Genomic DNA, 24,311 nt, shown 5'->3' with positions numbered 1-24,311 from the left:
TAATCTGAAAGATGGTCAGTGATGAGGGATGATTTCCAACCATGGCACCAAAAACTTTCAAGTTATTCATTTGCTTTTCAGAGTTACAAAGGAAAGCAAACACTGGCTTTAACTTTAGGATGAAGTCTGGAAAAGAGCTTCCCACATCATACATGCCATGCCCACTACTACGGCAATCAGTGCTGTCATTAATTCTGTAGGGCTCATTCATAATCAGTTAGTTCAGTACAACCGAACTGGGCTTTAAATTTTATATAATTGCCACTAATTTACGTTTAACTAGCCACCTGTGGTTAATGGCTGCCACACCAGACAGCAATGGTGGAGAATCAATACCAAGAAATTCCTACTGAAAATCAGCTGTACAGAATATTTCCCCAACAAAAAAGTGAACCTTTTGTTCCGGACCTAAAGGGGCCAAGGCTCTCAGAATTACTTTCTGTATGACCCGGAAAATGGTAAGAACTACTGACATCATTGGAAAGGATGGACAGTTTAAAGACATATTATTGGGCTGGGTGGTACCGTTTGCTGCTAAAGTTCTTGCCTGGCATGTGCAAAGTCTTCAATTCTACCCTTAGCACAAAATCAAGAAGAAACAAGACAAATAATATCCTTAATTCATCTTCAAGTATGCCAACCTACATTTACGTATAAATAAGGGAATGAAAGAAAATATACTGTAGCATGAATCTTAAAAGTTCTTATTAATAAAGAACAAACTTGAGCCAGGTATTGGGGTGAACTGGAAGATCAGAGAACCAGAATAAGCCACAGATACCTCACCTTGCCGGATCCTCAGCTGGTCTTGTTTCCTCAGACTGGAGGCCTCTGAGTCCTCATCCAGAATGGGTCTCAGCTGAACTGCTGCTAGAAGCCTGAAAGCTTTACCAGCCAAATGCTTAACCAGGCCACATGCTTCTAGTTTCTGGTCCTCATGCCTTATATACCTTTCTGCTTTCTACTACCACTCCCTGGGATTGGAGGCTCACTTTCTGGGATTAAAGGCATGTGTCACCATGCCTGGCCGTTTCCAATGTGGCCTTGAACTCACAGAGATCCAGAGGGATTTCAACCTCTGGAGTGCTAGGATTAAAGGTGTGAGTGCCACCATTTTCTAGCCTTTGTATCTAGTGGCTGTTCTGTCTCTGACCCCAGATAAGTTTATTAGGGTGCATAATATTTTGGGGAATACAATACCACCACAATATACTGTCGAAGAGTTTAAGTTAGGGTGGTCTATTTAAAAATGTCAAGGTTGCCACTGCCATGTTTATTCTTTTAGTATGTTGGCTTTATTTTTTGCTTTCCTTATGCGTTCCCAAAGACTGGTTGGCATGGCCTAATTTCTGAGTTCTTTGGGGGACCTCTGTGTGGCTGCACAGTGCATTAAGAGATGTGAGCCTCCTATACTATGAATGTAAGGTCAGGGTTCTGCAGCTAAGAAGATTCAAAGCACAAAGATGAAATTCTAATGCTAATTCCATGTCCCACTGGGTCTGACACCTGGCCTAACCTGCAGTCTCATTTCTACACTCTGGTCCTGCAAGCATAGAGCTTCTGGAAAACAAGCTCTATTTTTCAAGTAAAATTCTTTTGGTCCAGACTTCCCTGGGAGTCCTCATCTTCTTAGGGGATGTTCAGGGTGGCGACAGAACATGAAGAACTAAATGACTGAAGAGACTACCTGTCTACTACGATGTTGTGGGAGATGAAATGTTATTGATGCTAACTTCCTTGTGAGTATTCTCTTCAAAACTTTAGTCACAATAGCTAACACAGGGCTTGGAAATAGACCTTTAAAAGCCTGAGACAAATTTTCTTGCTTAAAAATGAATCCCCCCAGCTTTTCAATGTGGCTCACATAAAAATACATTTAAAAGGATTTCCAAGTCTTCTAGTGACTAGAGAGCTTTAAAACCGAGTATGTTTGTAATGTTGAAAAAGGACGAATGCGTAGCTCAAGAATCACAGAGAAAATGTATTTCATACCCTGATATTTCTATCATTTGCCAGAATACAACACGAGCCTCTCATCCAACTCAGCAAGCTGACAAATGCTAACTTGAATGGTAACGAATACCCCCACTTACTAATGTTCTGTTAAAAAGACCTCAGAATGACCAAACCACAGTCACAGCTTCCAATGTTAGAACTCTCTACTGTGTCTCATGTTGGGAGTATCCCTTCTTTGGACCAGAATTTATAAACCTACAGAACCCTAAGTGGTACCTTTAGTAAACACACATTAGTCAAGTAGATTACTGGAAATGATCATGACCGGGATAATGTCTATTGTTACCCATTAATTTTTGGACAAAACTAGGGATCTCCAAGAGGCAGGTCTTTGCCCTATCTTATGTATGTTGGTACAAAATGGGATGTACTCTATGAAACTTAGTCTCCCTTTCCTGGGCTGTCTTCTAAGGTGATAGCTCTGATGCTGCCCTTTCTAAGGCTTTATAATTGCACTGTCAAGCAGACAGCACCTGGCACATTGTGGTATATAAGTCCCAGCATCATACATTACTGTCACTGCGTCTGAGTCCCTGAATGTGAGATGATGTTAGGCAGAACCTGTCCTGCATTAGTAGATCAGAAGACCTCTGGGTCCTCAGGAGGTGGTACTGGCTGACAGTGTGAGGAAGTTCTGCTGCATAATAGGAGCAGGGAGAAATACATTGCTCCCTCTAGGATATACTAGGGAAACTTTGACTTGCACTTTTGTGGCTATAAATGATCAAATACAGTAATGATAGCCTGCTGAGGGGTTCTAGACAGATCCTCAGGGAAGCCCACTAGAGCAGCAAAAGTCCTAACAAAAGCTAAAAATATAGAACGCACATGCGTAAATAAGATGGCATCAGTCATCAGTGCCCCATCAGTCAGGTGCTCAGATGTTTGCTGATGATCTTGACTGTTCCCTCTGCCTCTGGCTAAATAACAACATTCTTACCCAGAGATCCATACACTCTATGCCAGCAGGTCACTGTCTGCTTGACAGAGATACTGGCACTGCCCCCTTTCTTCAAGACTGGATTGGTTGACATTTGGTATAGTTTATGTACCAGAACTTCTCTACGGCTTTACGAGAAAATGAGGTGTATTCGGTCATAGTTGCCATGGACAGGCATGGACATGGTACTTGCTCTGAGTCCATAAATTCCATGATAAAGATGCATGTGTTAAATACAACAGTCTCTATATATTCATTTAATAAATATTTATCAAATCTGTCCTGCTTAAAATTTTTCTACACACTGAAGAAGCAATACTGAGTGAAGAAAGAAATTATGCCCTAAGAGCCAATAAAATATAATGCTATGGATCATGATGAAAATTTTAAGGGAAAATATAGTTATTTAGCTTTGTTGTGCACACTCATGATGGCAGCACTGGGGAGGTAAATCAGGGTGGTTGTAAGTTTGAGGGCCTAGACCAAGCTACCCTTCTTTGAGAAAACAATGGAAGAGTGTGACAGCCACGGGAAGTCCGGAAGTTTGAATTCCAGATGCTCCTCTCCATCATCGGTCACTTAAATGATCTCTTCCTTCTCTTCTGTGATATTCCATGGAGTTGGGAGGGAACCATGTCATGGGGTACATGGAGGAAGCTGGAAGGAAGAAATAGGGGGTGGATGGATCATGTGTCATTGCAAACGTGTGAAATTTTCAAGAATGAAGAAAAAATTAATACAGCATTTAAAAGGGAAGAGAAAGTAGAGATAGGTTTTTACTGAGAAGATGAAATTTGAAAAGATAGAAAAAGTGAGAGGAAGCTGATCATGCTGATACCAGGCATCCTTCCCCCCCCCCCACCTCCTTATACAGGGAAAAGTACTAAGATTATAAGAATAACACAATCACCCTGGGCATGCTAAGCGAGTACTCTGCCATTGTTCTATGTTCCCAGAACAATGATGATCTTTAAGGGAAGCAGCAGTGCAGAGGTTAAGTGCTCTGAAGGAAATCCTGTTTGAGGAGCAGCAAGAAGTCAGTATGCCTGGAACTGAGTAACAACAGCAAGAGAAAAAGAAACACAGTTAGGGAGAGAGCACCATTCCCGATGATGACTTCTTGGTCAATGTAAGGGCTTGTTTGTTTGTTTGTTTATTCAAGGCAGGGTCTTAGTATGTAGATCTGGCTATCCTAGAACTCACTGTGTAGATCAGACTGGCCTTGAACTCATAAAGATCCACCTGTCTCTGCTTTCTGAGTGCTGGGAATTAAGGCATATGCCACTACGCTTGACTTAAAGGTTTATTTTTATTCTGAGGGATATAGAAAATGTTAATGGTTCTAAACAGTAACAAGATTCTGCCTAACCTATGCTTGAAAAAGATCACTTTGACTGTTGTATTAGGCATAGACATAAAACTAGAGAGCCTGCAGGACAGCTCAGCAGGTAAAGGTGTTTGCTGAACAAGCCTGGTGACATGAGCTCAAGTCTTAGAACACATACAAAGGTGGAAGGAGGGGTCTGAGGCTACAGAGTTGTCCTCTGGACTTCACGTATGTGTCATGACATATGCGCATGGACAAAAGCAATAACAATACATTTTTAAAGAGACACAACGCCAATGATTTCATCACATCACTATTTAACCTCATGTTTTTGCTATCTACAGAATCATGGTACATCACACAAACAGCAACAAGTTCTGATAGAGTGTTGTGCTAAATATGCTATATGTCTTAGAGAAAGATGAATACCCAATCTGGCATGTGACAGGAGGTCAGAGATTTGTGATGTATTATTTACAACATTCATTATAAATGAGGATCAAAAGTAGTTTACGCTCATGTGGCATGGACATCAATATATATTCATGGACTTGGCTTATGAACATGTCAACATACAGATTGGAGGTAACCTCAATGGCCTGATGATTTTCAAACACAGGAGTAGTCCATTACATTGATGGTATCATGTGTTAGCAGATCTAGGAATAGCTAATACTCTGAATGTTTATTACATGTGTACATTCCATAGGGCAGTAAAAAAAAAGCTTAAAAATGTTCAAAGATAGTTCAAATGCACATGTCTTAGGAACTCTGTGCACTTGTGTATGCTAGTGCATTCCTTCCGAAGTGAAGAACAGACCATCCTACTTCCTACTGCTAGATACGACCCAGAATGCTTGGCAGGAATCTGAATGTTGAACGCATGACAAGCCCCACTTACAATAATTCACAGATTCCTTTGTTAGGTGACAAAGACTAGTTTTGAGGGAGCTTGGATGAGAAGAGGTTCTTCAATGCTCGCAGCTGTAACACAAGCTGCATTGATCTCAGACCAATAATAAACGGTGAATTTCGAGTTCCCAGAAGTACTATGATAAACAAAAATAAAATGTAGGTTTGATGTCAACCATCAAAAATGTATAGTTTCTATTTATATTTTAATTTATCTTCCATACATACACAATTGAATCTCCACCATGTCTGCCCTATCCAAATAAAGTGTTCTATTTAGAAAATGGAAATACAAATAAACTAAATATATAAATGGATATTTGAAGGGAAATTTTTGATGTCATAGATAGAGGTAGCAGATTTCATCAGAACATATCAGAATTCTCTTTACCATATATAATGCATAGTATACTGCTTAATTGTCATATACCATTTAAATCTACCGAGAAACTGGCTCTGGAGGCAGGGTAGAGCCTCGCATTTTAGATCCAGGTGTGTTTGTCTCAAGGTGACCTCAAAGGCCTTTTATGTAGTGAAAGGCTGCCCCCTGGCCCTGTAACAAGAGGACGGCAAAGGCACACACAACTAAGTGTTCTAAAAAGCTCTGCTTTTACACAATAAAAGGGTAAACCATTTCCAGCAGAGGCATAAACATGCCTGGAGTGGGAATGGAAAGCCAGAGCTCAGCCACAGCATGGCTGCAAAGGACCCTGAGCCAGGGACACCTGAGTCATGAACTCCAACATGCCGGCTACTTCCCAGTCATTCCTGCTGGATGTTTGTAAACTCCAATTCGATGTTATTAATTCTGTATTTTTTTCTCTCAATCAGACTACCCTAGTCACTTCTGTCATAAGTTGTAAGCACCTGAACTGATGATATTTTCTATCAGTTGCCTTTTGCTATCTGCTACTTGCTATTTACTTTAAATTCTTCTTTCTGTATATACAATAAACCCACTCATTTGAAACTGCCAAGTATGGATATTGCAGATCACTCTCCTGTCTGTAGAGAACATTACTTAAGAAGAGGCCTTGACTTGCTCCTGGACCCTAGGAAGAACAAAGAACAGAAGGTGGGCACCCGTGGACCATGTGACTAGATCTTGTGACCAGGTTACATTGTCTGGTATGAAGTACAGTAATTCAGTGAAGAATGGAACTTGCTTATGATGAGGAGGGGTGTTTAAGGCTACCAAATATTTTTCACACTCCAATTCGATGCCCACTGAATGATTTTAGCCACTGTCAAGGTCAGAGTCACAAGGAAAGGAAGTTAGAACCATTTTGCCATGAAAGAGACTTTGGAAGGATGGTTCAGAGAAGATGAATTGGATTTTGCTTGACATTTACAATAGTAAAAGCTCACTCTATTATCCTGTCATTCTAGGTTTATTCTTTAGAAATTGTAACCAGTCATCATCTACAAGAATATATAGATCACATGAAGACAGAAGATAGACCAGAGAAGATACTGTCACAGTTATGATGAAATCATTTCTAGTCCATTTGAACATATGTGAGTCTATGATTCTTTCAATTTCCATGTAGTTCTGTTTCTAAAATTTTACAACTGTGGTTCTCTTCGGGAACTTGTCACTGTGGCTTGCTGTGGGATGGTCTGTATGTCAAATGTGTTGCTGATTGGTCAGTAAATAAATCACTGATTGGCCATTGGCTAGGCAGGAAGTATAGGCGGGACAAGGAAAAGAATTCTGGGAAGTGGAAAGTGAGAGAGAGACACTGCCAGCCGCCATCAGGACAAGGAAGATGTAAAGTACCGGTAAGCCACAAGCCATGTGGCAAAGTAAAGATTAATAGAAATGGGCTAAATATAAGAGTAAGAGCTAGACAATAACAGGCCTGAGCTAATGGCCAAGCAGTTTAAATAATGTAAGAGTCTATGTGTTTATTTTATAAATGGGCTCTGAGACTGGCGGGACTTGGTGGTGGGAGCTGGAGAGAAATTCTCCAGCAACAAATGGCGTCCAACGTGGTGGCAAGAGTTTCCACCTAAAAACTTAAAAAAAAGATTCTAAAACGGACCTAAAAACAGCTTCCTAATTGTCTCTCTCAAATGAGCGGCAGCTGCCGGTTTGAGCTACTGGCGGGTTCCTGGCGTGCATGCTCGACCTGCAGTATGGCGGGAATGAGGCCTCTGCAAGTAACACATTAAACTGTGTGGTGAATTTAGCCTTTGCTAGTACAAAACAAAAAAAAGAGGTTTCTGGGCTACACGCTACTTTGGTAAAAGTGTAGACCCACTATTTCTGAGAGTTATGGCTCCCAGAGCTGGCGGAAAGCGGACCGCCGCCATGTTGGGAAGCTGAAGTGGGCGGAGCCAGCAGCCACTGCGCCATTTCAGGCTTAGAAGGCTGCAGTTTAAAAGCAATAGGCTCAAGCTAATATAAAAAAATAAGCCACGTAAAGATGACTACCACACAGAGAATCTGGATTATGTTCTCTTTGATATTCGTAACTGCAGAAAAACATTTGATTGTAAAAGCTGTTGAGTTATGCCAAAATGTATATTTTAAAGGTACCTTGACTTCAAAATTTGGATATAAGGATATGTTGCTTTGGAAAAGAGTCTCTGCTCTTGTTTCCACAGAAAGCCAGAGACTATGGATTTGTTCCAGATTAAGATACATCAGGTTTGACCAGCCAAGACCCCCTGAAAGGTCTCCAATGACACCATGGCCCAGATGATTCAACATCCAGAATGGTTTCAAGTTAACTGGCTCAGACGATACAGCCTCACGGACTACTCCATGATCCTAAAATTTTCTTTCTGTCTCCAGAAGATACAGCGCCCCCCTCCAGCAGGAAGTAGTAAGAGAAGCTACGCCCAAATTCCCAAATATACCAAGCTGGCTTTAGAGATGGAATTGGCTCACTCCCCCTCTAAACCCAGACATATTGCTCAAAAAAAAAAAAAATGGTTAAGAGATTCTTGTGTCCCAAATCAGAAGAGCCCTCTGGTGTGGGACAGAAAAAAAACAATATTTTTATTTAAATCAGGTTGATTATAAATACAATCTCTTTCTAAAACAAAAAAGGGGATAGTTTAGATATGATAGGATGAAAGGGTAGATTAATGAACCTACTTTTAAAGAGTAACAACTTGTTTAAAATGTTTTACATTGCTATAGATTTTAGTTTATTGATACAAATTTAAATTTAATTTTGTTATACTGTATATATATTTCTATTCTTGTTTGAGATATTATGTTTATGTAACTCATTTAAAATTGTAATGGATAATTAAAAAATAGATTAATAGTTAGTCATCTATGATAATATTTGTAGCCATGTTAGTTAAGTCCTCTAGGTATACATAGATATATTTCAGATAGATAGGTAGTCTTCAAACACTTCAAATACCTACAGAATATGGCATTTAAAATGTTTTAAAAGTTTAGACTTTGGACAGTGAGACATGTCTGCTCCTGACAGCACCGATTTACTTCAGAGAGGAGGATGGGCATCGAAGACACTCCATATGGAGTTTATCTTCACCTTGACAAAAATAGCCATTTGGGCAAGAAACTGTTCTTGCCTGGACTGTCTGATCAACTGGACATGCAGGACCCATACAAAGGTGACCACTGAACTTTGCTTGACAAAATGGTCCTTCAGGTTCCTGCTTTGCAGAGAAAACTGCCAGACATTCTACAGGACACAGAGAAGAGTGAATAAGAGACTCTAGGCCTGTGGGCTGAAGACAGATGCCCCAACTTTACAAGAGAACTTTGAATGACTGTCCAGGCTGCCAGCTGTCTCTGTCTACCCTACAAGACTCCTAAAAGTTGCTTATATCCTTCTCCATTTCTCAGGTAGTAATATATCCTTCTGAGGTCTTTGATATGGTTAAAGACTAGATACTTACAATTTTCCTTAGTTATAATAAAAGATAAGTTAGATATAAAACCTTAAACTTACAAATATAAGATAGATAGGATCTCTTCTTTAATATTGTAACTGTAATTCTTGCTTGATAATTGTTTTGTTATATGTAATTTTACTATGTTAAAGTTAAAACCTTCCTTTTTAAGAAAAGAAAAGGGGAAGTGCTGTGGGATGGTCTGTATGTCAAATGTGTTGCTGATTGGTCAGTAAATAAATCACTGATTGGCCATTGGCTAGGCAGGAAGTATAGGCGGGACAAGGAAAAGAATTCTGGGAAGTGGAAAGTGAGAGAGAGACACTGCCAGCCGCCATCAGGACAAGGAAGATGTAAAGTACCGGTAAGCCACAAGCCATGTGGCAAAGTAAAGATTAATAGAAATGGGCTAAATATAAGAGTAAGAGCTAGACAATAACAGGCCTGAGCTAATGGCCAAGCAGTTTAAATAATGTAAGAGTCTATGTGTTTATTTTATAAATGGGCTCTGAGACTGGCGGGACTTGGTGGTGGGAGCTGGAGAGAAATTCTCCAGCAACAGTGGCTTTTGGGTTATTTACTTGCATTAAAAAAGTACCAGAGTGCATAGAAATCTCCCTGTCTCTGAAAGCTGTTGAGCCAATAAGTGGCCAGTAAAAAATGAAAAGATTGCTTCCTGGCCTCCAGAAGGACAAAACTACATGTCTCCCATCGGAACAAGGAGTCTTCTCTTGACTTCTCATTTCCTGAGTTTCTTCTATCATTTCAGCAATGTTTTCTCCCACTTCTACTTGCCTAGAATATCACTGCAAAAATCCTTATCTCAGGATCGTATATAGCAACTGGCCTATAATACATCTATGTGATTTTATTAAAGTACGATATTTGAATCCAGATTTTATGGATGAAATTTTGGCTTAACTGGTCTGAGCGTTATTAACCTATAAAGTCATGAGATTAGATGAGCACTCACAAGGAATGGACATACATAAAATAAAGTCTCAGGCAATAGGAAGCTTCAGGTTTTCATAATAGTCCTCAACACCTTTACTAATTCAACTGAATTTATATCCATTCACTCAGCTTTGGTCTCAAGAGGAACCTAGACTGAGGATCGGTGAAAATTCTCTAGTTAGTTCCACTTATTTCTCAATATAATATCTTCTTTTACTTCATCAATACATCCAGGTTATCCTCTAAAGGTGTGCTGTCTGAGGTTATAGCTGATTTATTGGTCCCTTGTATTACCAAAAAGGATTTCTTAGTAAATCAGAACATTAAAACCTGCTCAATAACACAAATGCTTGGCTTGGCCTCAGCTGAAGGCATTCCCAGTATATTTTACACATTAGGAACATGTTCAGCTTGACCTTGCTAGGAAATGCTTTGGAATCTTAAAGGCAAATCTTGTGAAATATGTAGCGATAAAGTTTTCCACAAGTCAAATGAAGCATAAATTTGATCAAAAGATAACACTCATTTAAATGCTATGATCCATCCTAATAGCACATCCTCAAAGGTATTCGCTGAAGAAATTGTTTCGACTACATTATTCATCTTCTTTTATTGTGAAATGAGCTGGGGTATTCATATAAGAGAAATCTTTAAAAATACTATTTTAGAGCTATATAACATCTTCATGATAACCTTATAGAGGATATTTCCAGGCAGAAACCAAATGAAAAATTTAGATGAAACCTGTCAAGTCAATATAGTCTGGGGAATATACTAAGAAATTATGAAAACTCACTGAAGTATCATTTTGTTAAGGTAGTCACTTTTGAATTTCTTTTCATAAGTGAATTTGACTTTATGAACTGCTTTGTGCACAAACCAAAAACCAGACTTTATTCAGTAGAACAATTTTGTGAACTTGAATGGAACTAAGTTTCTTTCTCTGTGACAGTTGCTTTTGAGAGGATTCTCTGGTAAAGCACATATTGTTGCTAGCTGAATAAAATGATCCCCTATCATAGAAAAGGTAAAGGACATATGGGATTTGGCTGTGTTTTAATCTTTAGGGACTTGCAAATCATGCGTGTGCTTAAAGTAGTAATGAGAACTAATAATGTATTAACAGTTTCAAAATAAGTGTGTGTTATAAAAGTGAAGGTTGCTCTCTTTACACAAGATTTTCTAACAATATCCTTTGCATTGTTTCAAACTATATAGATTACTATAGGTCTTGGATTAACTTTAATATATTCAAAGCATACTGTCATTACTAAAATAAGAAATACTAAGAAAAAAAACACAAAAACGTTGTGGTAGCACCTGTCTATAATCCTAGCACTTACAAGGCTGAATCAAGAAATACAGAGGTCAAGGCCAGGCTGGTATATATAGAGAATCTATAAAAAAGAAAAATGGTATAGTCTAATTGTCTAATATTGTTAAGACAAACAAAAACATAAGCTTATAAAAATGTCAAAATAACCAGAAATCACAAAATATAATTGTTACTGAACAATTCAGAGGTTTATTCAGAGATTAATTGTCAGAAAAATTTATTCAGAGGTTAAAAACTAAAAATGTGATTTTAATGTTCGCTAACAACTTAGGTTTATTATGCATTTATTATATTGTGTATATATTATGTAATTCTAAAATGGCAAATATAATGTTCACATTCATCCTTGTTCACTGAGACAGGATAAAGGTTTGAGGACCTTGCTGACCATTTTCCAAGCCCAATGGCACCTGTACAACCAGACTAAAGAGAATGTATTCAAAGTGTTTTCATAATAGCTCCTTGGCTATTTTATGTTCCCTTCTTTATAATCTGCTTCCTCCCTTCCAAATTCTTGTACTTATATTCCCTTCAACATGTTTCCTAACAGCTAACCACATCACAAATTGAAGTCCTTGTTTATGTACACTCTTCTAAGAAACTCCTTTTGAGCTATCCTACTGCAATTAAAGATAATCTTTACCACTCCTCACAGCCTCTGCACTCCTTTTCAGGACGGTGTGTTTGGGGTCCCCTTGGCCATGTTTACTGTTTGAGATCTAAGGGTCCTCAGGCTTGAGAATGTAATCATATTCCAGCTTTGATTTATTACAGTGAAAAATTCAAAAGAAAATAAGCAGAGAAAATGCACGTGGGCTCAAGTTCACAGGAACCAGCAGCGGGTGTCTAACAAAAGCAGAACACAGTTCCCCAGGAAATATTTTATCCCTAAGAAAAAGGTGATAATGGCACCTGTGCAACTTCATCTACCAGGAAAACTCACTAGAGACTGCTGGTCTAGACTTTAACCGGGGCTCCCCGAAAGAAAGCATATGCTTGGGATAAGCCACATGTTTTGCAGTTCCAGCCCAGTGAACTGGTGAAATCCATGAGTAGGACAGCACTCTACCTCCGTAGTCCAAGTTCTCAGATGCAAACAGCAACCAAACATGCCAGCAGGCCTTTTGGACTTTCAGATCTGTTAAGTGTTTTGGGCACATGCTGTTGTAGAGTGTATGTCTTATGTGTATATAGTGTGTATATACACATCTATACAGAGTATGCACATTGTGTATATTCTATGTGTGTGCACATATATTGTCCACATATTTTATGCTTAGATGCACATCTATACAGAGTATGCACATTGTGTATATTCTATGTGTGTGCACATATATTGTCCACATATTTTATGCTTAGATGCACAGTAATATCGTACATTTTCTCTCAATTCTGTCCTTTGAGCTCACTGAAGATTCAGTCTACATTTTTATTGCTTCACTATTCCAGCACAGAACAAGAGAAACATCCAGTAAGAACTGTTGATTGGAAAGTCTGTTCATTCATTAAGGTGGGGGGCAGACCTAAGGACGTGGGAAGTTTTGCTATCCTAATCTGGAAGGTATTCTTACTATATCCTGAAACAGTCCTGTATTAATGGATGGAGTTTAGCACAAACTAGAAAAAGGGTAGAGAAGACAGCCAGTGTGAATTACACTAATGCCGGCCTAAAAGCATTTATTGTTGTTGAATATAAAACATTTAAGCTGAAAGGAATATACAGTATTTTTAATGTCTTCTTCATCTTATCACTGTCTAATTTATTCTGGTTCACCTAAGAGAAATAAACAGTGCATACATTACAGTCTCAAATTCATTGACCAGAGAGAGAGAGTCCTAGGTGCTTTGTTGATGCTGTCATTGAGGTCTAAATATTTGGAGCACCACAGCTAGAGGAGCTGATACTTACACATGGCTTAACCATTTTTCAAGAGCCTTACCAAGATATATATGCTGCTGCTCTTTCTCCATTTATAGATAAGCTATAAAGGAAATTTAATAACTCTTCTCAGCAGGTGCCTTGCTATCCGTGTTCTTTATGACTACACTCTACTGATTCTCAAACCCTTGAAAATTACAATATTTTAACAAACTTATTTTGACAATCTTAAAGGATGAAAGTTCTGTTCCAGTTTTGATAATTTCTTTTCTAACACCTGAAAATGAAAGAATTCAAATATTTATAGGTTTTGTCATTTCATACTCAGTAGTCCACAGGATTATTGAAGAGTTTAACATTTAGTATTTCATAAGAGTAATGAGGACCCAGTCATGTATTTATCACTTTTGACTATCATTCTGACACAAATACAAGGAGCGTTGTATTGGGTTAAGAGACTTAGATTCACAGAAATCTACCAGGGTGTGATAGTTGAAACTGTTCTGTGATAGAACTAAGGTAAACAGAGAAAAGATTTTCATTCATGTCCAAACAAAAGGTCAGAGAATCTTTAAGAAGTCAGAGATGGGAAGGGACCCTTGTGACTTTATATACTTTCTAAAGGAATTAGTTAAAAGGCTGAAAATTGTGAACACATTGCATTTTTTCAAACAGCAGTTTGGAAAGAGGATATATTTGAGCTCCTAAATCATGGCAATTTGGTGTTGTAATAGAGCTGCCAGCCCCAATACTAGCTTCTAAGTTGTTACTTGCTCAACATTAATCTGTTCACAAAGATGCCACTATTTCATGGCTCTGGGTGGGCTTTCTCCTAAGAGGCTTGGATGACAGGCATTTAGAAGATGGTTTGTTAATATAAAACAAAACGAAGAAATCCTTCAGGTGACTAGCTTTATCATGAGAGAGTAAGTATCTTAGTGAGTTTAGGTGATTATCTCAGGAAGCAACAGAGCAGAGCCTTGAATTTAAGATCTCACCCTTCGAAGTGTTCTCAAACAGAAGGGCACATTCCTTCTCAAATATCTCAGAGGATTTGAGGAACTATGATTTGAATGTAATTCAATTTGAATGTAACACAACTTGAAAAAATTCAAAACAGTGATGTTCCATCATATTTTCATTACTATAACAAATACCAGAGACAATACTGTTTTCAAGAGAAAAGATTGTGTTGAATCACAATTTTGGAAACTGAATCAATGACTAGGAATGTCTATTGCTTTTTGACTTTCAATGGGGCAGGAGGAGGGGGGAGCACATCACAGTGAGAGTTGGTGGTGTAGCATAAAAAGAGCAAGGGATGGGGCCTTCTCCAGCAATACCCTTCAAGGGCATTCCCCAAATGGTCTACCAATCTATCACTCAATTGTACCATGGTTCTACTATTTTTCACACTATCAAGCCAGCAACACATAGGCCTCTGGGTAACACTTAATCCAACGACACCAGTTTTGAATCCTGAATGTTTTGCAAGTGAGCATATGAGTGCTTGTGTTCTGGATCATCTTTCAAAGAATGGTATCTAGGCATCCTAGAGAGCTGGTAGCATTGCAGCACAGAGGTCTTCCATACAGAGAAATGGGCAGAAACGTGTGTGTTCAAAATCGGGGTTATATTCCTGGAAGCACATGCCATCCATCTGTAAGGTTTGTACTCAGGAATCCAGCCGAAGAGAATGATGACACTCTAGAACTCCTACTTCTCAATGAGTAACGAAGTCATTCACTCCTGGAAACGAAGCAGAAAGTGGAGCTTCTCTAAACAGGAAGCTGGAGTTGGCATAAAGCCTAATGTTTGTTACTCATTTCTAGATCCACTATGAGAAACTAATGGAAAATTACTAGTACAGAATTAAGGCTGGGAACATGGAAGTTCCCTGGCTAGTGAAAGACCCTGACATGGAATTTGCCCTCATGTAACTCCACGTTGCTCCTGACTCTCTTAGAAAAGCAGAGTTCCCATTTTGAAAAGTGGCTGTGCATTATATTTTAATTCCCAAGCACCATATCCGCGCATCATATGGCACCCGATTTTAATGGTTCAGGATTTTTTTTTCGTATTAGTAAAAATTCTAGAATATTTGTACAGATTCATAATAATTTCATGATTCTGATTCCTGGTTTGGACTTAAAGTCAGCCTAGAGAGTATTTTGATTTTTATTTATTGATTCTGTAACCTAAATATGGCCCAACTAAAGTTTTTATGAAATGGATTTCTAAAAATTATCCAGATAAAAATGTATACATCTTGGTGAGGTTGACACGAAATCTTGACATTTTCAATCCATGTGAATAGTGCCATGAGTGCTGATGGCTTTGATGTAAGAGTGTGTTGTCCCTATGTATTTGAAATGGAGGGAAAAGGAGCCACAGTTCCCAGGACAAATCTGAAAGTGGAAAATTACCTTCTGTATCGAGAGCAAAGGGGAAAAACAGCATTAGCTGAATTGCATGAAAGCATGATGTTTCCAGCAGGAAAAGTGCAAAAGAGTTCAAGCCATTAACAAATCGTATTTGAGTACTTCTCATACATTACAATTACAGGTCAAACTTTATCAATATTCACTGAACTCGTGAAATGGAGAAATCAATAAATGAGAGAGATTTCACCTACTTTTGATATGTTACTTGATCGACTTGCTGATCGCCCTGGGGACTTTTCATTCTGAAAAATAAAATTAGAAACACTGATTAAAGGAAAGGGTCGTCCAACCTGTCATCACCAAGAGGAGACAAGGCAGCATTGCATAGGTTTATGAATATTCTCAAGGTTCTGACTGACAGACACACAAAGAATTTAAGCCAAATGACTTTTAGAAGATTGCATTTTTCTAGTACATTGCAGTACACTGTTAATATATTCCAATTAACTTCAAAGTAGCAATTAAACTAGCAATATTTGTTTACATGAAATTATTCTTTCTACAAAAAACTTCACTATGTAATCTCTTTGCAAATTAGAAAATGGAAGTCCAGCCCATTGTTTTACTTTTGCTTTAGCAATCAGAAAATTATGAGTAAATTCTAATTCCCCACGCAAGTAAATATCCTGTGCTAGTTGTGTTGTAGAAACCTGCAATTCGTGTTCTTGGGAAACACATTTTATTGGTCTTTTCTGTCATTCCTCATGCTTGTAAGCACTTGCTCTTTAAAGTTTAAAATGCTCTAAGTTATGTCTTAAGATTTAAAACTTAAAAATGTTCTAAGAGTGTATGCCCTGCTCTTGCTTCTTAAGCAATTTGTAGTTTAGAAGAGAAGGTGCACCAAAAGTGCTTTTGAATGGCATTTTTTTTACAGCATGAAATTTTAAAGTAAAAAGTGACCTTAAGAAGCTCAGCCTCTTAGTATGAAGGCAGGAAATCCTTTTCTAGGAAATTAAAGACTTAAGGTGTAAGTCAGTGCTGGCCTTGAACCTCTGACTGCTGCTGTCTGCTTGCTATTTCTATTCTTCTGATTATCTGTTGGAGGATAAATGAGTGGAAAACCAGAGTTTATAGACATGCATGTAGTGTGCAGAAAGTGTCAACTTAATGCTATCTTCTTGACAGGAACTCACAGCAGCTGTGTTACCCACAGAAGAACAAGCCAAAATTCCTGCATAGATGGGAGAGGTGCTCTTCAGGCCCCAACATATACTGAGTGGGCAGTTGATAGCTGCTGGGGGAGGCAGAATTGTTGTATTTGAGGATATGGGCACTGGTAGGCTTTCCAGCTCCATTGGACAGCCCTGGATGGCTCCAGACCAGTCCAGTGTGCCTGAAATTTTCAATGATGAAGACTTGTGGTGACAGATTGCTATGGTGGAAAAACATGCTACAGCCATTAAAAACTGTTGCTGTATTATACACAGATACTCCATCTGAACATGTGACATCCATCTCCTGTAACCACTGACGTCACAAAGGAGCATGTTATTACAGACTGGGACGGGTACAGAGATGTGATTAGTTATATCTCATAATAGCCTGGGATCCAGCCTAGGATGAATGTGCATGCTGCCCACAGATGTGCTCCCCTGATTAGCTTCTTCTGGTGATGGAGAATGGCGCTTTGCTCCTGACAAAATCAATCCATCTTCCTCTCTCAATGAAATTCAGAGTTTTGACACATTATCGTGTGGAACAGTAGCAAATAAACCATACAAAATAATAGACTTTGAGGGGATGCTTGTGGTAGTGATAGTGGTTATTTTGTTTGCCCGTTTTACATTCATATGGCACTTGAGAATGTGGTCAAGATATGATAAGTGATACTGATACACCAAGAACCAAGAAAAATAGAAAATGTAACGTAAGTGTCCTTAACTATTCAAACTAAATAAGCCTTGGTGCTAGTTTGAAATAAAACAGAGGGTCAATTCAGTTCCCAATGACGAAGAGCTCACCACAGCAATATGTATATACTCTGTGCCAAATAGCTTCCACTCAAGGAAAGGAAGCATCCATCTGATAGTTTGGTACCTCAGGGAGCTGTTTAATATGAAATCTATTGTCCCCATTTTCTCTGAATATAAGGTCAGGCACTGACTGAAAGAAGAAAGTAAGCTTAGGGAAAGGCTAACAGTTTTCATGCCCAAATTTTCTAGCGTTCTATGCCAGCTCATGGAAAAGGCAAGCTCATCGGGGAAAGTTAATGGGCAAGGCATCGTGGAATATATTATCCCTGTGTTGGTAGGGATTGGAAGTGAGAGAGTGCCTTGCCATCAGATATATGGCAGTATACTCGAATTAATTTGAATAGCTGTTTGACCTGGGTGAGCTTGAATTGCATTGCTAGAAAACAGGGAAGATGATTTCTTCAGGATTGTTGTAAGAATAGAATAAGATATGAAGACAAACACTTTTCATATTACAAGGTTATGGCTTTTTTGTTGTTTGAAGGCAGAAGAAACACCCAAAAAGCTTCCCACCAGTTTAGGGTGGTCATGCAGGTTATAGGAGTCACAATTTTCTCCACCAACATCTTGGGTTCTCTGTCTTTCAATCCTTGGGTGGATTACATCCTGGCATGTAAAATTTAAGAAATAGAAACAATTGGATAGCCGATGGGTGTGCTGTTCCCTGGGAAAGACTGTTTCTCCCACCTTCAGCATCTCCTGGTTGTCTGCTGTTCTTTAGTAGAATGTACACCTCATAGGCTTCCCCCATCCACTTTAGTACGTCTGTTGTTGTTCAGCTCATGCGTATGTGGTCGTGTCGGTGAGAGTTTAGGGGTGTAGCTTCTGACATGACTAGGAGACACGATCTCACAGCAAAGTCCCCAGTCCTCTGGCTCTTACAATCTTTCCATCCCCTTTTCTGCAACGTTCCATACCAAATGGGCACCCCTAAAATGTACATATAGTAACTTATACAAATTGGTAAGTTTAAGAAGGTGTGTGTATATACATGTGTTCACGTAACAATAATTAATGAAAAAAGGCATGAATTTGAAAAAGAGCAAGGAGAGATATATGGCAGGGCTTGGAGGCAGGATAAATGAAGGGAGAAATGATGTACTTATAATCTCAAACATAAAAGAAAAAAATGAAAATTTCTCTACCCAGGATGGCGGGATATTGTGTTCTTGCTTTGGAAGCAAAACACTAGAGAGATTTTTCTCTCCTGAAAGACTTCCAAAGCAATCTGTTCAATTTGCTGCTAATTAACTGGGTGGCTGGATCCATACTATTGAAATGACATATTCTTCTTTGTAGATTAGTCAATATAGTAGTCATATCTTGTTATGATCAGTTTAAGTATTTTACATTAGATTAAATATAAGTTGTCTCCGAATCTAACACAGCTTACTGCTACTCAAATTACAGTGACCATGTAGGTCAGGAGAACTTGGGACCAACAACACTTTCTGTCTAGTTTGTATGAAAAGTGTAGGCTTTTTGAAGAGCAATGGTGGATCTTAACATCATTCCAAGCCACAGAAAGAAACTCAGAATTTCAAAGGTGTATTTTTAAGATTTTCCAAAGGTATCTAATTTTGACTGGTCCTGAATATATCTGATATTATTAGTTTTGTCATTACTATACTGAATTTTCTTTCAAACTCAGTCTTGCTTAGTACAGTGGGATTTGTATGTGCTGTATATGTATGTGTGTATTTGTATGTCCAAGTGTGTGCTCACCTAAGTGTACATGTGCAGAAGCCAGAGATGGAGTTTGGGTGTCTTTTCCACCTTACCTTCTGAGACAGTTCCTCTCATGGAATCTGGAGCTTGCTGTTTCAGATACAATGAAAATTCAGGAGACCCATGGGATCTGCCCGTCTCTGTCTCCACTCCCCAGTGCTGGGATTACAGTTATACATCAACAGGCCCAATTATTTAAATAAAATTTATTTATTCTATGTGTTTCTTACATTATCTATCTTAATCCCATTCATTTGCAGTTCCTTAGTGTCTACTCTCTACCCCTGCACCCCCCCCCCCAATAAAACATTCAGGAGAAAAGAACTAAGAAAATAAAATGAGAAAAGTAAAAAAATAAATAAATAAAAGGGGGGAAGGAATTAAAAATCTCATCATGGAAGCTGCAGTGTGACCCAAACAAGTCACGCTGTATACCCCATTTGTCCACACATCCCTACTTGCAAGTGTTTATTGCAAAGAGTCATTGGTCTGGTTTGAGGTCCCAGTCTCCACTACATGTTTCATGCTGGGGCCCCCACTAGGACTCTTCCTGGACTTCCAGCTGGTGCCCTGTGTTGTGCAGATTTTGTAGCTTTGGGCAGGGGGTGGTATGGGAGAAGGAGAGCACTTCTCCCCTGCCCCTGTTGCCACAAAACAGATTGGTAATGGGGACAGCTCTCCCATGGCCACAGTTTCGGAGTTGACTCAGGCCCAACATTTTAAGTGACTGTTAGAGATCCAAGCTCAGGCGTTCATGCTTGCACAAGTGCTTTGCCCACTGTTCTATATATGGGAAAAGATCAGAGAGGAAACTTTAAAAACTGTGTTTAAAATGTACATTAGTGCTAATGTGATGGGTCAGAGGGTAAAGTTGCTTCCTACCAAGGCTGACAATCTGGGCCTGTTCCCTGGGACTCACATGGTAGGAGAGAATTCAACCCCTCAAGTTGTCCTCGGACCTTCATACACACACATGCCATGGCAGCATGGACCCCAATACACACACACACACATACTGTGGTGGTTTGAAAGAAAATGGCCCCCAAAGGGAGTGGCACTATTAGGAAGTATGGCCTTATTGGAGTAGGTGTGGCCTTGTTTGGGGAAGTGTGCCACTGCCACAACAGTCCACTTACTGTTGCCTACAGATCAAGATGCAGAACTCTCAGCTCCTTCTCTAGCACCATGTTCTGCCTGCATGCTGCCATGCTTCTCACCATGACCATAACAGCCTAAACCTCTGAAACTGTAAGCCAGCTGCAATGAAATGTTTTCCTTTATCAGAGTTGCAGTGGCCGTGGTGTCTCTTCACAGTGATAGGAAACCTAGCTAGCTAAGACACATATGCAAGTAAATAAATGAATGTGTTTTAAGGGGATATTAAATGCTGAGGCACAAAGAAGGCAGACTGAGTTGATCTCATGGAAATCGGTGATGTGCTATTCTTTGCTCCAGCCTCCCCTAAGAGTAAGAATCAAGAGTGAAGGAAAGGAGAAAGGAATGAGGCAAGCTGGAAGGGTATCTGAGGAATTTAGTAGTCTATTTTTACTAAGGTAACTAAATCTTGTTATAAAATAAATTCTTAAAACTGTGACTTGTAGACAAAAAAAAAAAAGTAAAACAAGCCTGAGACACTGAATAGTGTGATGAAATTTTTACTGATAGATTCATAAAATCTCATCTAGCAAATGAAAAACAGTAAATGTCATTGGAACATTAAATTTTATTTGACCTTAAACATTTTTTCTTTTTTAAAAAAAACTGTAGAGACCTACAGGACTCTTCATTTGACTTGTATCTAATAAAGTTAGAAACACAAATTTAGGAGGTTGTTAATCCTGAGATTTTCAAGAGAAAGACTAATTCCACAATTTTGAGCTGAATTTGAAGCAAACTTTAATTAAATACTGACTGTATTTAATTAATACCTGATGGAATCTGGTCAGGTCCATTCTGGGATTCCCAGGAAAGGTCACAAGTCATGTTTTGCAGAGGCTTAAAAAGGCACAGTCCATAGTTCATTGCATTTCCTATCAGGTCCAATCAAGGACAAGCATACATCCTGATGTATTTCCTGCCTACATACCTCCTACCTATATGTGATCAAGCACATCTGGTGTAGTTGGTTCAAACAAACTTTGTTAGAGGAGTCAAAACTTGTGGCTTGTTATTTCCCAAGAACTCAATCTCCCAGTGTTTCAGGAAGTTATCTTCTCCATGGGCAAGTGGGGCTTACAGGTTAATTTTCACTTTTACAAGATGACAACTCTTCACTACCTGAAAATTAATTATACACATTCAAAAAATGTTTGGCCCAAAAGAAAGACAACTCACTGGAATATAGCTTTAGAAAATATCACACATTTGAAAAACGTTAAAAATTGTATTTAGATAAAAATTTGTTATTGTACAGGCTGCTGAGCTGACTCAGCAGTTAAGAGTGGATACTGTTCTTCCAAGACCTGAATTAGGTTCCCTGTGTCCATATCCATTAACCCCCAAGTCCCTGTAACTCCAGCTCTAGGTAGATCTAACACCTTCCTCTGGCCTCCACAGACCTCCCCAGACACATGGCATACACATACATAGACACACACATATATATGGATAAAAATAAACTTTACAAATTATTATTTAAACATTGTCATTATTCAAGGATGTAACTGAAATAATACAAAAAATACAATATAAAATTCAATGCTGATAAATTTTAGACAGATAAAAGAGATTGTTTTTTTTTTTTTTTTTTTTTTTTTTTTTTTTGGTTTTTCGAGACAGGGTTTCTCTGTGCAGCTTTGCGCCTTTCCTGGAACTCACTTGGTAGCCCAGGCTGGCCTCGAACTCACAGAGATCCGCCTGGCTCTGCCTCCCGAGTGCTGGGATTAAAGGTGTGCGCCACCACCGCCCGGCGAGATTGTTTTCTTGAGACAAGTACTTTATAAATGATTATAAAACAGAAAAGTTTCTCATTCAACATGGTAAGGGAAAGAGCAAAGTATAATAAAGATAAAATGGAGGCATAACCACAGGTGATGAGAGATGAGAAAAATTACATGATTGATTCAGGTAACATCATTCCAACAAATCTGCAAATGGACTGAAGTAAATGATGCTCTCAAAAAATAAAATTAATAGGATTTGTTGAAGAAGGAGAAGAGAGTATGAAAAAGCATTTACTTGGAAAAGCTGAAAAATTAAGTAAAAGATTATTCATCCCCAGATAAGGACATGATGATGTACAACTGAGCTATTTTTTGCTTTGGAAGAAACCCAATTCAAATTTCACTATGTCAGAAAAACCTACATTTGCCTAATTTGTGTGATTCATCTTTTATAAACAAATTGTCAAACAGTTTGAGATAATATCCCTAAAGACATGGAGAAGAGAGAAGACAATTGTTCTCTGTTCTCATTTATGAGTATAAATAAAAAAATGTTTCAAAAATATTAACATATGTTTAAATGTTATTATATATCTTTGATGTATTATCATAATTTCCACAGAAAAGGATGAATGGAATTCACTCCAAGTATTTCTTTATCATAGAATATGTCCACACAAATAGTTACCCCAACACAATGAAACAAAAAATGTATAATTAAATGCTGAAATGATATTTGATAAATCCTATAAGTCATCTAACGTAATTTTTAAGTACAATATAAAAGAGTCTTAACATTCTAAAGACAACATTGTAAAAACCGACACCAAACAAAATCCCAAACAGTGAAATGTTGGAATTCCATGCATGAAACAGCTCCTTTCTGTGAAGGAGGCTACTTTTGTTATTACCCAATTTGCTCAAAGTATCTAGGAAACGAAACCAAAAAAATAGAACATTTGGCAGAGAAATAACTGAAAGGGAAGCAAAGCCCCATTTTTCTCTTATTGATGGTGTGGTGTTACACCTCAAGTGTCTATAGCTAAAGCAAATTACTGTGGTTAATGAGATCTCAGTATGGGGTCCAGACACCAGATAATTATACCACAGCAGAATGTTAGTCTCCTAAAATATATTCTACCCATCTTTGTGTGGACAGAATAGTCACAGGCACATGCCTTCCCAGGGGTGTTATCTCTCCAGTCTTCTGCTTCAGGCTGACTAAAATTCCCCCTAAATGAGATGTGAATGGATCTAGAAAGTGATGCTTCCTTTCTCTCACATATATGCACCATACAAGTTCTTTTTGTTCTTTTCTGTTACCCAGCTCTTGGTACTGCTGTCAGTCAATAGGAAGCCAAGAGTCAGAGATGCTGGAGCCAAATTCTGGATGCTGGAGGTTCTTGGATAGTTAAGTGGGGAAGTATTTTCTGTCAGGTTGGGCCACACCCCATCCCATCATCACAGAGAATTAAACTTTCACTTCTTTTGAGTAATTGTATTTTTACTCATCACAATTACCTTTTATCTCTTCTCAGTGGAAACACTACAAAGTCAATCAGGTTCTCTTCACAGTAAATATCCAGAAATGTGATGATTAGGAATTTATTTAATAACAAAAGTGTAAAGGCTTAAGAACATAAACTATAAAATAAAGCTTGCTGAGGCTCATAAGTCATGTACTGAGCAGATGAAAGCACAGAACCATTCTGTAGTTGAAGACTAGATAGTTATAATTATAATTTTCCCTGGTTATGATAAAAGATAAATTAGATATGAAACTTTAGACTCACAAATATAGGATAGATGACAGAGTATTTAATTTTGCCAAATACAAACAGACTAGATATTGTAACTGTATTTCTTGCCTGATAACTGCTTTGTTTTATATAATTTTACTATGTTAAAGTTAAAACCTTCCTTTTTGATTAGAAAGAAAGGGGAGGTGCTGTGGGATGTCTTTCTGTATGCTCTGTGAATATGTGTTGCTATGACTGGTTAATAAAGAAGCTGCTCTGGCCTATGGCAAGTCAGATTA

At 38.4% G+C, this 24,311-nt stretch overlaps 1 protein-coding gene across 2 annotated transcripts in view; it reads right to left on the bottom strand.

Annotated features, from left to right (window-relative positions):
• Marchf1 (membrane associated ring-CH-type finger 1) overlaps positions 1 to 24,311 on the bottom strand; it is a 323,570-nt gene that overhangs the window by 142,073 nt on the left and 157,186 nt on the right. For both annotated transcript variants that reach the window (XM_059244763.1, XM_059244764.1), the window contains exon 2: positions 15,882 to 15,932. In XM_059244763.1, coding sequence (XP_059100746.1) covers positions 15,882 to 15,932 — 51 coding nt within the window. The remainder of the gene's footprint in view (positions 1 to 15,881; positions 15,933 to 24,311) is intronic.

This window comes from Peromyscus eremicus, chromosome 17 (genome assembly GCF_949786415.1).
Source record: "Peromyscus eremicus chromosome 17, PerEre_H2_v1, whole genome shotgun sequence".
NCBI lineage: Eukaryota > Metazoa > Chordata > Mammalia > Rodentia > Cricetidae > Peromyscus > Peromyscus eremicus.
Note: the sequence above shows the minus strand (reverse complement) of the source record. Positions and strands in the feature narration are given on the sequence as shown.